General features: G+C 41.1%; 1 protein-coding gene across 3 annotated transcripts in view; it reads left to right on the forward strand.

The window, feature by feature from the left end:
• Positions 1–1,046: 1,046 nt before the first annotated feature.
• Positions 1,047–13,874, forward strand: part of LPL (lipoprotein lipase) — a 37,192-nt gene continuing 24,364 nt past the window's right edge. For 2 of the 3 annotated variants that reach the window (XR_001313452.2, XM_014064987.2), the window contains exon 1: positions 1,047–1,352. Coding sequence is in view for 2 of the 3 variants with exons in the window: in XM_014064987.2 (XP_013920462.2) it covers positions 1,244–1,352 (109 nt within the window). In the remaining variant the exon portion in view is untranslated. The remainder of the gene's footprint in view (positions 1,353–13,874) is intronic. The other variant, XM_014064986.2, reaches the window with a different exon arrangement.

Genomic DNA, 13,874 nt, shown 5'->3' on the forward strand with positions numbered 1-13,874 from the left:
CTCAAAGGGGCCAAGGTCGAACACTCCTGTCCTAGACTGAAGACTGTTACTGATTAGTAGATGCAAAACAAATGAACTTGTTCCCGTTCTACGAATTGGTGATTATTGTTTGAACATTAGCCCCGGAAACCAAAATAAATAAGAGCAGCACCTTATCCACCTTCAATTCGTGCCTGACTATCCACCCGCATCATTATCTCTCCGTAACGCTGTAACCGTGGGGAACACCTTTCGTGCAGCAAGCGCCCCTAAACCCACGAAGGCAAAAGGCCAGGGAGGACGTTTCGGGTATGAAACTGGAAAAGCGATTCGGAGTAGGCGGGAGCGGACTACGGGCGCCTCTTTAACGCGTTTCCGGGATTTAGCGCGGCTCCTGTGAGAACTCGGGGCAAAAAACAAAACAAAACGCAGCTTCTTTAAAGAGGAGCGGACGAAGGCAAAGCCTGCGCCTTCCCGCCCTGCGCTCCTCTACAGCCTTAGATCCCAACCCCCGCTTCACGCATAAACTATGGGATCAAGGACATAATCGATGCCGGCGGATCCGGTCCGGTTGCCCTGGCAGCTTTGTGCAACACCGTGGTGGCTCAGTGGCTAAGACCCACTTGTCTATCAGAAAGGCCGAGAGTTCGGTGATTCGAATCCCTAGTATAGGTCTCCTGCGTAAGCAAGGGGTTGGACTAGATGACCTCCAAGGTACCTTACTACTGTTACTGTATCGAACCGTTTCTATCCATCACCACCACCAGAATAGGTTGTGTGGCAAACTCCGTGGCTTTAACAAGAGAAAGGACTTTCTTGTGGAACTCTGTTCCGCGCGCAAGTTTCTGAACCGCGGGGCCGGCTCAACCGCTCCTGCTTGATGCGAAAGGCATCTCTGAAGAAGAAAACGGACTGCCGCCCGTCCGTCCAGCCGGCTCGGCTCCAATGCCAGGGGCTACAAGGGTCCCTCCCTCCTCCCTCCACAAAGAACGCGCAAGATAAGAGCCAATAGGTGGGGAGCCTCATTTGCATATTTCTCCTCACGCACTTAAGGCGCGGGTCTCGAGCGCGAGCGCGGAGTTAGCGTCTCCCCTGCTCTTCCCGCGGAGGCTCTCGCCCCGTTTCTCAGCTTGCTCGTCCGTGAAAACTTCGAGAAACTTTTTCTCGCCCCGTTCTTTTGCAACGAACGCTTCCCCCCCTCCTCACTGCCCCGCCCGCTGCCTTCCCTTGTTTCGGTCCGGGGACCGGCCGCCTTTTTCGAGCCATGTGTACTAGAAGACCAGCGCTTCGGGCAGCCCTGTGTATGTGGAGCTGCTGCTGCCTCGTCGCGCTTTGCGGGATGTCGGCTAGCCAGCACATCGTGGCCCCGTCAAGTAAGTCCGTTTTCTGCTCGCCGCCCCCAGAGAGATAGCCTCGGCTCTCCCACGGAGGTGAGGCGGAAACGCTGGCTCGGCTCGCTTCGGCTCGGGCTCGCCATGGAAAGAGAAAAGGAACCGAGTCGAGCCTGGAGTATAACCGGCTGCCGGGGAACGCGAGGTCCCGGCAGAAAGGAAGGAAGGGAAACCTCCCGAGGGGAAACGGAGCGAGGCGTACGACAAACGGAGAGTTTAATGGGCAGACGTTGGGTAACGGGGCCGGGAATTTGGGAGGGAGCGGAGCGCCTGACAAGCGGGGGCTTCCGAGACCACTATTTGCAAAACCCGCGGACTGCAGAGAGGGCTTGTTTCGGGACATTAGTTCTGGGAAGTAGGAGACTAACACGAGGCTGTGAGAAAAGTAAAGGGCAGAGCTAGTCACGTTCCTGAATGCAACCTATTACCAGCCAGGTGTAGTGGCAGCCTCAGTGCAGTGGTGTATTAACCATTAAGCAGACTAAGCACGTGCTTAGGGCACCATCAAGTTGAGAAAGAAAGAAAAACCAATGAAGATTTATACAGTATGTAAAAAGAAGGGGGGCACTAATATTGGTCAGTGCTTAGGGCACCAGTGAGCCTTAATCCGCCACTGCCTCAGTGGCAGGGACTGAAGGGCAACCTGCCTCTGCCTTGAGCCGCTGCGGAGAGCTGTCTGCCCTACCCAGAGTGTTAACTTGGTATATGGGGGGGGGGGCGAAGGGCAGGTGCACGAAACAGGTTCAGGTGGGTTGCATCAAGTTATTCTCAAGGGGGCGTGGCCGAGTGGGACCACCAGAAGAGGTGAGGAGGACGGCCCAACATTCAGAGGGGCGGGCGAGAGAGAGGGGCGTGTTTTCGTCAGAGCCCCCCCCCCCCCAAACGTGGCGTCTTCCGGAACTTGCAAGGAAATGTCTTTGCCTACGACCCGTGGAGCACCTTTGAGCAACGATTACGCATCTTGCGTGTCGTCGTCGTCCCGCCCCCCCCCCACCGCATCTTTAGATTCGTTCGTTCCGTTGCTTAAAAGAAAAAGAAATGTTTACGGGCGTTTCCCGTGAAGAGGCTCCCGAAAGCCCAAGGCCGGCGGCCGCTTCGGGAAAGGGACGGCTTCATAACAGTTGGGAAAGCGGGAAACCCTCGCCGAGAGGTGGTTTTTGGGGGGACCGTTTGGCGGGCGGTCCGTTTGGCGCGCGTTTAGTTTTTAAGTAGCCACGGGAAGGTGAGGCGCAACCTATGCGGAGCCCGTGGCGTGTCCTTAGAAGGCCAAAGGCGCTTCCTTCCGCCGGTACTTCCAAGCCTCTTGGCGTGTTTACTCCCGCAGCGTAAGGAGAGGCCAGCAGCGGCTCCGCCAGTACGCTCGCTGGAATGGAGGAGGGCGGGGAAGGGGCCCGCCGAAAGAAAAGCTGGGCTCATGCTTGATGACCGCTAGTAACTCCTCCACTGAGGAGGCAGCCGGCGCAGGAATGCCTGGAACGTGGGCCAAGGTCACCCTGGTTCAGGGGGGCTGCTACGAGCCGAGGGAGGGGGGGGGGCGAGCGGGCGAAGCCAGAGCCGCTCGAGAGCGCTCCGGTTCCTCCAGGACCAGAAAAGGCTGGGCTGGGCGCGTGGCGGCCTGGCGGATGAAAGCGCTTGGCACGGAGGGAGGCTTTTCAGGAAAGTGCTGCCTCCCGAGGAAAGACGGCGGGAAGGAAGAGAGCCGCAGGAAGCGGTTTTCACACCGAATGGGACTTTTCTGGCGGCGAGCAAAAATAGGACATTAGGAAACGAGACTTCCTTTACTTAGAACGGTTTCTCATACCTGTATCCGCAATGGTCGTGTGAAAAACTCCTATAACTTTTTGCAAGAGCAAAACGTCTGTGGAGATTCTCAAGTCCCCAAGCAAATATTCTGCAGGGGGTTATAAGAAAAAAAATATCAAACGGTTTTCCAGTTGTCCCTGCTTAGCAGCCAAAGCAATTTTTGTTTGGATGCATGCTGTACTAATGCTTTCCATTCCTTTCTCCTTATTTGCCCTTTTGAAAGAATGTTGTGGTCCCCCTCCCTTTTTTTAAAAAAAGTTTAGTTTCAAGATTATCTCCTTTCTCCCTCTCTTGGTAGTAAAATTGATTAGTTTTAGCAGAATAGAAACATACTAGGGAGGAGGTACAGATGTTTTAACTTAGTTCAAGGTTAACATGAAGTGTAGACTATACATGTTCATACAATAGGACAGGATAGTTGTGGAAAAAGTAATACCCATTTAATGAATCATAAAACATGACTGCAAAACAAATTTATATAAAACAGTATATAACAATGGGATATAGGTGACTTGTTCTCATTGGGCAGGAATTGGATGTTGAAGCACTAGTACAACCTCTCACAAATAAGAACCTACCCAACTTTTACTGGCACTTTTGTTACCTGATCCCCTATGTTGCAGATTTATTGCAATTTTTAACCTTACCTTGCAATGTCAGTGTAATCTAATATGTGTGAGTTGAGTGGACTGATATTACTTCTTCACTTCACCTCTCTCCCAAGAAATATTCTGCAGTGTTATTGGCAATTTGGGTAACCTTACTCCTTCACAAAAAAGTGTGCACATTTCAGCAATTTTTTAAAGCAGCTGATATCCTCTGAATGCAGCAGCCTGAGAAATCTATGTATTTTGTCAGGTTATCAGGATTTGGGAGCCATTTGCAATGGTGCCTCTAAAAAGTTGCTTATGAAAGAGTTTTGTGAAATATTGAGGTTTCCATCCTCTGCTCTATAGAAGTCCAAAGAAATCTGTTAAGTTTTACTAGGCTTTTCAGAAGTCATGGATAAGCTGAGGACTGTTATCAGTGGGGTGAGGATATATGTACACCCTTGTGTGTGGAGATGGCATCAGGGATGGATCTATCACCGTTGTATGGTGCTAGTACTAATAGAAAGTCTTCTGTTATTACTTGGAATTACCATCATCACCTTGGTTATATCTTTGTGACTAATCATTAGCATTCAATTTAAGAACCATATTTAGGCAAGATTATATACCCAAGATAGCAAACCTATGGTGCGTGTGCCTGAAGTGGCACACAGAACAATGTCGCCTGGCATGCACAGCATTGCCCGTTCCTCCTCCGGGTTTCTGGCGGGCATGTGCATGTGACGATCAGCTGGTCTTTGTGTGTGCAGCAGTGGTGGAAACTGGAAGAGCTGGTCTTCCATTTTTCAGCATGAGCATGTGCATGCATGCCAGTAACCGGAAGACTAGCTGGCCGGCGCACATGCGTGTTCTAGAAACCAGAAGTTCATTTTATGGCACGCACATGCCCCCTGGGAAGCTCCTCTTCCGGGTTGCACGCACATGCTCCATTTTAGGCACTTGGTGCTGAATAGGTTCGCCATTCTGTTATATACTATCCATTATCATAGGTCTCTAACATGTTCTTTTACATTCTCCAACAGTGTAGTTGTCACCATTGTAACTGAATCTATCTACTTTGCTGCTGGTCAGCCTCTTCTTTTTCCTTCCACCTTTGCCAGTTGTTAGAGCTTTCTGAAGAAGACATGCAGTTCTCGGCACATCCTGGTACACCCATGTAAAACAATAGTTTTATAAGCTGCACTTACTTCCAATTGTCTTCTGGGTTGAGTCCAAGGTCACTTTTAGGACTGACTATCTCCAGTGGTTTCTGTACCTCCCACCAGATTCAACGGACTGGGCGTGGTTATGTTGTCAGTCTCCTCTGGTTGGACCTTAGAGATGCTTTTTTTGTTTTGTTTTTCCACAGGCATTAAGTAATTGGCACCAAGCATTTACAATGAATAGTATGCCCCCTATGCTTATTTTGTAGTAAGGATGCATTTTGCTTACAGAATTGCACTGTATTGTAGTATGTTTAGCTTACTTTGCTCTTGTTTTTATTATCAGTTATAGAATGACATGAATGGGCTTATAAAGTCTTTAAATTCATACAATTCAGTGACCTCTCTCTATAGGATCAAGTTAGAATCAAGGCATGAACAATTTCTATTTGCTTACTCTGCCACTGGACTTTTACATAACCAATGTATAGTGTATGTATAACTGCAAAATGAAAAGATTGTGCCCATTTGATTTTGGAATTTGCCTATTCAAGATTTCACATTCATATGGATTTGAAAGAGTATGTTCATATAATTTGAATGTACCAACATATATTCTTTCTAATCTGCTGAATGCTGCTTCATATCACTGCATTGTGTTAGCTTTATTTATTTATTTTATAAGTCCTTCCTATTCACCAGCTGCCTGAAGTGAATAGAAAAGTATCATACATCACTTCTAACATTCCATACTAAGCTGGGATTGTATACATTAAAACATCAGAAACTGGGAATAAGGGAGATGAGAGTACTTTAGTTAAGCACAGAAAATATGCAAAGGTTTTCATAATCCCTTTTGCAAATATATCAACTGCAAATAAGTTAAGCACCATTCCTCAAGGATTAGTTTTAGTTGGTTCAACACCATACTTCACTTGGTGGACTTTTGTTCCTAATTAATAGAGCTAAGTGTTAGCAGCATTATACACTATTAATTGGAGAATTGGATTCACAATGATCTTGTATTTTGCAAGTTATATAAATTATGTTTAATGAGTTGGGTAAGTCTAATTAATGAGAGTATTCTGCAGAAAGTTGACAGTAGTTTATGTGATGTGTGATATACACTCTCATACTATGGCAAAATTCAACATATTTTTCAGTATTATACAAAGAGACTATGTAGGCTCTAAAACTGACTTTACTGTGAATTAGAGGGTTATGTAAAAAACTTTGATCAAGAATTTAATAAGCCATCTGCATAATGTCATATTTAAAACAATTATAGTTCCTTATGAAAATTTAAATTAGTAATTACTGGACTGCTCTTATATATGTTGCTATTCCTCAAAAAGACAACTATGTAAAACTTTGAGATATTAACCTTTCACAAACTTTGTAATGTGTATACAGTACTATCTTGTCTTTAGGACAGGAATCTTAAAACTGTTGTCCTTTTTCGGAGAAATCCTCTCACTTTTCTTTTCCTGTTCAGTTTATTAAACCCCCAAGCAACAGTATTTTGTTTCATTATAAGTAGGCTGCTGAGCGTAATAATATAATAAATGCAGATAAGATAAACTAACTTGTGATTTAATACCATAGCACATAAAAGACTAAGCAAATGTAGAATGTTAGTGCTTTACTGCCACAGTTATGGAATATTTTGTAAATCAGACAAGAGGGCTGTTTTTATAGAGGCATCAATGTGGAAAACTTGCTTTAGGCTTTCTTTTTGCTCATGGAAGCATTATTTTCAGCAAAATACCTGGGCTTTAGGTAGTCCTCTGACATCTTCATTGGACTCTGTAAACAGGTACTATAGCTGGATATTAGAAGAAACAAAGAAAACAGAAGAAAATACAGCCAATTTCCGTTTTCTTGCTAGATCAGTCATACTAGTCTTCCTAGATCAAAAGCAGATTTTAAGTTGATGTCATTTCTTAGCATATTCTTGATTTTACTCCAAGATGTGTACATAAGAAAGTCTTAGCTCTTCTACTAACGTTTTCTCCCTCCATGACTTGGGATTTGGTAGTTAATTGTCCTTTATTGTAAAATATATGTAAGAGTTGCATCTTGAAAGCTGCAATAACTTTTCCCTTTTTATAAAATACAGTTACATTCAGACTTAGTTTGCAGATAATCTAAGGCAGATGTGCTTTAATTACAGTTTGTAGAATATCCCATAAATGACAGGGGTTGTGTTAATTCAAGACAAGTGACTTGGAAATTCAGCCTTTATTTACAGCCTGTTATGTCAGTTTCATTAAACTAACAGGGCGACATAGGAAAGCTAACTTTGATTTAAGTAAAAAAAAAATAAGGACAGCTACAGTGACTGGTTTTCTGGGTGTGAAAGATCTTGAATACCCAGCAATGCAATATTTAAAAGTATAGTTTGTATAAGCTACCACATATGCAGGAAGTCTAGTAAATTTTCTGTGTATGCTTATTTAATTAGAACAGTGAATGCAGAGACTGTTTCATATGGTTATATTGAACCATACTTCTTTCATTCTAGTGTATCTATCTTGGTTGTGTCTAATGTCTCACTGATTTCAGTAAGTCTGTTCTTGATAAGTGCATAGATAATTGCCTCCAATCTGGATGCTCTCCCTGAATTCCCTATTCGGTGTAGCTATTGATGAGAGCTCCAAAAAATTGAAGCTCTGAATCTGGGGAGCTCCCAGTTAAGACAAGGATATCATAGATTCAATTATTTCTGTGAATCTTGATTTTGGTTGAAGTTTCTGTTCTCAGCTGACACTTTTGGCCATGTGTGGAGAATATTTGCTGGCAGCATGTTGGGAAGAAAACTATTAGCTTTCTTCCTCCCAAAAACTCTCTAGCATTGGCCTATGTTAAAAACAAAGCCTTCAAATAGAAGTAACAGGCTTTATGTCACATGTACTTATATGTTTAGTAGATGTTCGCATTCTCCAAAGGAGCTTAGGATAGGAATTAGAGATGTGTTCCAACCACAAGCTTTGCTTTGGGACCCACTGAAATATTTTGGAACAGTATACTTCAATTAGGATTTAAAATGTAGGCAATTGTGAGTTGTGGGAGTTGAATGACCAGATTGGTGTTGGGAAGGAAGGCATGGAGCAGTCTAAGATATTTTAATGGCCAGTGTGTAGACTGTTGTGTTTAATTCCTTGTTCAATGAAGGAATCCAAATAAAAGCATCCCAGAGCAGATGAGTATTTAACCTCTACTTACATGCAGCCAATGAGGAATGACACTCCCATCTTTCTTGTAGTTTATTGGGTAACTATTTTTTTTTAAGATTTATACTTGGATTCATAGACCCTCTTGGGAATTAAGTATCTCATCACATGTTCTATAAACTGGGAGGACAAAAGTAAGTCTTGACCTTCTACCGTATGTGATATTCTTTGAGACACAGGTAGTCCTCCACTTAGAAATACAATTGAGCCCAAAATGTCTGTTGCTAAGTGAAACAGCTAAGTTTTGTTCCTTTTTATGGCCTTTCTTGCCAAAATTGTTACGTGAAATACCGTAGTTGTTAAATCAGTAACATTGTTGTTAATTGAATCTGGCTTCTCCATTGACTTTGCTTATCAGAAGGTCACAAAAGGAGATAACATGATCCCAGGACACTGCAACCGTCATAAATATGAGTCAGTTGCCAAGCAGCTGATCACGTAACCATGGGGATGCTGCAATAGTCATAAGTGTGAAAAATGGTCATAAGTCACTTTTTTCAGTACTGCTGTAACTTTGAATAGTCACAAATGAACTACCAATAAATCGAGGACTACCTGTATTTGAAAATACAATTTTCAAATCAGCCTCTTGCAACTTCATGAATGTATCCATGTATTTTTTTTTGACAACAGTGTGGAAATGATTTGTCAGTGTCTTTCCTAGATGTGCTTTTGAATTCAGTCTGGTCTACAACTCTATGGTTATCTGCAAGATCCATCCAGTCCTGCTTAGTTTCCAGTTCTATACAAGATCAACCAGGTGCAGCCATCTGATCAGATCCAGTGACCTTACAATTAGGACCTCTGGGGGAATCAGTGCAAAAGCTTAAATGTTGCAATGATTTGTTGTAGCTCTTCAGGATGAATGAACCAGTGCATTGCATCAGCAATTTTCAATATCCTTTCTAATATGTTTTCATTTATAAGAGGCAGAAGATTGCTTTATGGTACTACAATCAGACAGCCTTTGACAAGTGTGGCTGTCTTTTAATCCAGGAAAGACAATCCCAGGAAGATAGCAGTACAATTTAGACTTAGTGCTTTACAGCACTCTCTAAGCTATTTACAGAGTCAGCATATTGCCTCCAACAATCTGGGTCCTCATTTTACCTATCTGGGAAGGATGGAAGGCTGACTCAACTTTGAGCCTGGTGAGATTCGAACTGCCAAATTGCAGTCAGCAGAAGTAATCTGCACTACTGCATTCTAATCATTGTGCCACCTCAGCTCTTACTGTGCAAAGGAAGATAGATTCCAATGTTTGAAAATCATTTTCCTGTAAATGGATAACTTTACTTACCTCCCACTGGACATACATTTTTAGTTTGGTGAAGCAAAACTCAACTTTCAGTCCTTTCCAAATGCCCTGTTGAAATGTCAAAAAATCAAAAGCTAAAGTTTAGACCTATAGTCCACTGGGTCAGAAATTTCAAAGCTCAGAAAACCAAACTGGCATTGGATTTTCTTCCTTCTGTAGAACAATCTGTCACTTGAGCAGAAAGATGAGATTGCTTGTTTTATTTCATTCATGAATTCCTAAATAATAGGATTGACATATGGCATATTGTTAGAGGTGGTACTGTATTGAGAATCTCTCCCTGCCTTCCAACTGAGAAAAAAGTAAGTTAATTAAACAAGTCTAAAATTTTACTTGCAAGAAGAGGAAGCAAATGTTGCTTGTTAATTTTTGCCCCATAGTCTATTAATTATCAAATCTATATACTGCCTCATCTCACAAACATGACTCTGCAAGCATGCAATGAAACAAACAGTTAAAAAGTCTAAAGCATCCATTAAAAACAGGTAAGCATATAATATAAATAAGACCATGGTAGAATGGACCAAATCCTACATAGTCCTTGAGCTGCAACCTTTCATTGTTTAATGTTACAAAGGCTGATCATCATCATCATAAGAAATGACTTATGATGGGTCTTCATGCTTTACAACCTTTGTAGAATCCCTATCGTCATGTGATCAAAATTAAGGAGATTGACAACCAGCATTTATTTATGATAGGTGCAGCATCCTGGGGTTATATGATCACTATTTGCAATTTTTCCAACTGGCTTCTGACCAGCAAGGTTAGTGGGAGATGCCAGATTCATTTAATAGCCACACAATGCAACTGTAGCGATTTGCTTAACCATGGCAAAAAATAAATAAAATTGATACAATTGAGTGTAGATTCACTTAGCAACCGCCTTGCCTAACAAGGGGAATTCTGGTTTCAGTTGCAGTTGTATATAACAATCCTTCATAATCTCTTTTTCCATGGGAGCCTACTGGAAAAATCATGTTTTAAAGAGATTTCCAGAAGGTCAGTAGATTTTGGACTAACCTCATTTCAGGGTGCCAGAAAAGGCTTATCTCCTGCATCCCATCAGATGAAACCCTTCAGCAGACACAATGAGTAAACCTCTTGTCCTGCCAGATCTATTGCTGTGATAAAGTTGCTTATGTTCTGATGTCTGGATTGCTTTGCTTGTATATTAAATGAATACCCTTCAACACTGCTACCAGTAATACAAGAGATACGTTGATATGTCAGCCTGCTTTAATACTGGCTCAATGTTAGGAATTCTAATGAACCTTATCCCCAGAACCTTTTACAAGCAATTTGTCTTTTTGTTATTAAGCAAAATCTCAAACAAACTGAGAGTAGTACTACTATTCTTGTATGCAAATATAGTATTTCCTTATTTTTAATTTTGTTTTTGTTCTTTTTGAAGTTCACAAATGCATTTCAGGAGTGTTGTAATATGGTCATGGAATTTATACATCAAATGCAAAATTGAGTAATCAGCCGTGGAGGTTTGTTGACATTTGTGTTACAAAAAGATGAATAAATATTTGAGAGATGGAGATAGACCAAGTAGGACATATGTTATCTAGAAAACTAAGGGATGAGTTTGTGGTTTGCCTGTTCATAAAACAATTCAGACTGTGGCCATGAGGGTTATGTTAAAATGCTTTCTAACCTTTGTAAAAGAGAAATATTTTGCATAGTGTTTCCCAACTTAGTGCTCTCCGGAAGTGTTATGACCTATCATTATCAAATAGCCTAGAAATTGTAATTCAATACTTTTGTAAGGTATTCAGTGTGGGAAGCTGGTGAATGATAGTTTGTGTATTGACATATCCATTTGAGGGCTGCAAAGATTTACTTTGTTGATGGATTCAAAAATCAACTTATGTGATTTAGTGTATTAGGAAATAGAACAGGATGTAATACATAAACAAAAAGGCAAAATTGGGCTGATTCATTGTACCAACAAAGGAGAATATTTGTAGCTCAGGGTTGACATGAAGGGTCCTTGGTGTTCTCTGAGCTTGGTTGTTTTCTTGCAGATGTTGCATTACCCAAATTAGATAACATCATTATTGCTCCACTAATGATGTTACCTAGTTTGGGTAATGAAACATCTGCAAGAAAACATCTGCAAGAAAACAACGAAGCTTAGAGAGTACCAACGACCCCTGATTCATTGTACTTCTCTTACTTTATCCCTGCTTTTCATCAATATGGGATAGACTCGAGCAAAAGCTTCAGTTTTGTCACAGGATACTTGCCTTTATTGAACAGAGACCTGATGAGAGGTTCAATAAACCTTTGGCTTTCAACAATCTTGGAAGTGCATAAATCAACTTCTTCCCTTCTTCTCTACATGCAGTTTAATGGAAAAGCAGTCATTTCACTGATTTTTATTTTGAGTAAGTCATAACACAAGAGCCACTGTTCTCGTTTATGGCTGCCTGTAACGTTCCCGTGGTTCGTCCATGAGGCCAATGTGGAGAAAAGACAGGAGACAACCTTTCTCGGGATGGAGCGACGACCCAGATTGGGGGTCTGAGAGCCCCTTTTATTGAGATAGGACAAAGGCAGGAGGAGCAATAGCATGTGGTAAAAACAGCCTGTAAAAGTACAATTTCTAATCTACTGCTCAGTCTATATATGGTCAAATCCTGGACGTCAATGGTAGGGCACATCTCAGAATGTTATGTTATGCACTATCAAGATGTTATGGGGTTTTAGGAGTTTGTTTTCTCCTGTGTGGTTCAGCGTGACTCTGCAAGCCCTAGTATGAACTAGGCCATGGAGGACACACACCTACACAAGGAACTATATTACAACAGCTGCCCTATGTAAAATATAACTACTGCAAGCAAAGCTAGTTCTTTTGTCATGGTTGCTTGTGCCCAATTGCTAAAATTGTAAAAAAATGTATCTATGGAGACCATAAAGCTGTCTTTCATCAAAGCAAACAATGGTTCTTAACTAATAGTAGTTTCCAAAGTATTGGGTTTTCCCTTATCCTGCTGCTTTAACTTCTTTTTAAGTGGGCATTTGGTAGATTAATTTACCCAAATATTACATTTACCTGATGTCTAATGATATTATTATTATCCGAGTGATATACAAGTAATCCTTGACTTACGATCACAATTGGCCAAATTTCTGCTGTTAAGTGAGACATTTGTTAAGTGAGTTTTGCCCCATTTTACAAACTTTCTTGCCACACTTGTTAACTTTCTTGCCACACTTGTTAAGTGAGTCACTGCAGTTGATAAGTTAGTAATCTGGTTGTTAAGTGAACCTGGTTTCCCCATTGACTTTGATTATCAGAAGGTCACAAAAGGTGATCACATGAACCTGGGACACAACAACGGTCACAAATATGAGCCAGTGGCAGAGCATCTGAATTTTGATCACATGATCACAAGGATCCTACAAAGGTAGTAACTGTGAAAAATGGCCATAAGTCACATTTTTCAATGCCGTTGTAACTTTGAACAGTCACTAAAACAAACTTGTAAGTCAAGGACAAGCCATGTCAAATGTAAATGCAAGTTTTAAAGCATTTCTTAAAAGGGTGCCAGCACAATTTATAGCCCATTTTTTGAGTGAAATGTAGAATGAGTTATTAAACTATTACATAATCTTGCAAGCAAATTTGCTTCTGATGAAATTCATCATCCAAACCATAATCAAAATGCACTCCAATAGGAAATATATTTGTTATATAAAATATATTTACAGGAGACAATTAATGGGGTATTGCAAACCCATAAGATTTTATTAAAATCTTTCAAAATTGGATTAAAATGATTAAATTTGTAAAAAAAACCATTTTGTGCCACTTGCTCAATATGGTATATTAATATTTTCTGCTGAAATTATTACAGCATATTTTTTGCCTCCATTGAACTCTTTAATAAAAGCTGAGGCAAAAAATGGTCTGTATAAAATTTAGAAATGTAAATGTCCATTTAACAGAAGGAATACTTTATGCATAAACTGGAAGTGTTTATAAACTGACCATAAGCAATATAATGAGATGTGTGAATTTCTGCAGATAGACTAAACTTACAGTAATATAATGAGATGATAAATACTATATTGTCATTTTTCCTGCTGTCTATCATCTGAAAATACTAATCTTGCTTAGCTTCAGTATGGAATCTTGAATCAATACAATGGATGTGTTCTTTGTCTTTTTAGCTGTCACTGCAGAAATCTGTATCAAAGAAATACTAGGATAAATAGTTATCCTGGACCATCTGTGCCCTGTTTGATGCTACTGTGGATACTAATAAATCACTATTAGTCCTGAGTCACTTAGCTTCTTACTTATTTTATTGATTTCTATAACAAAGAATCTTAAATAGACGATGTTTGCTGATAGTACCTTTCTTTCAAACCACTTCCCTCTC

This window comes from Thamnophis sirtalis, unplaced genomic scaffold, assembly GCF_051295495.1.
Source record: "Thamnophis sirtalis isolate CommonGarterSnake01/CBP01778 unplaced genomic scaffold, rThaSir2_p1.2 scaffold_5, whole genome shotgun sequence".
NCBI lineage: Eukaryota > Metazoa > Chordata > Lepidosauria > Squamata > Natricidae > Thamnophis > Thamnophis sirtalis.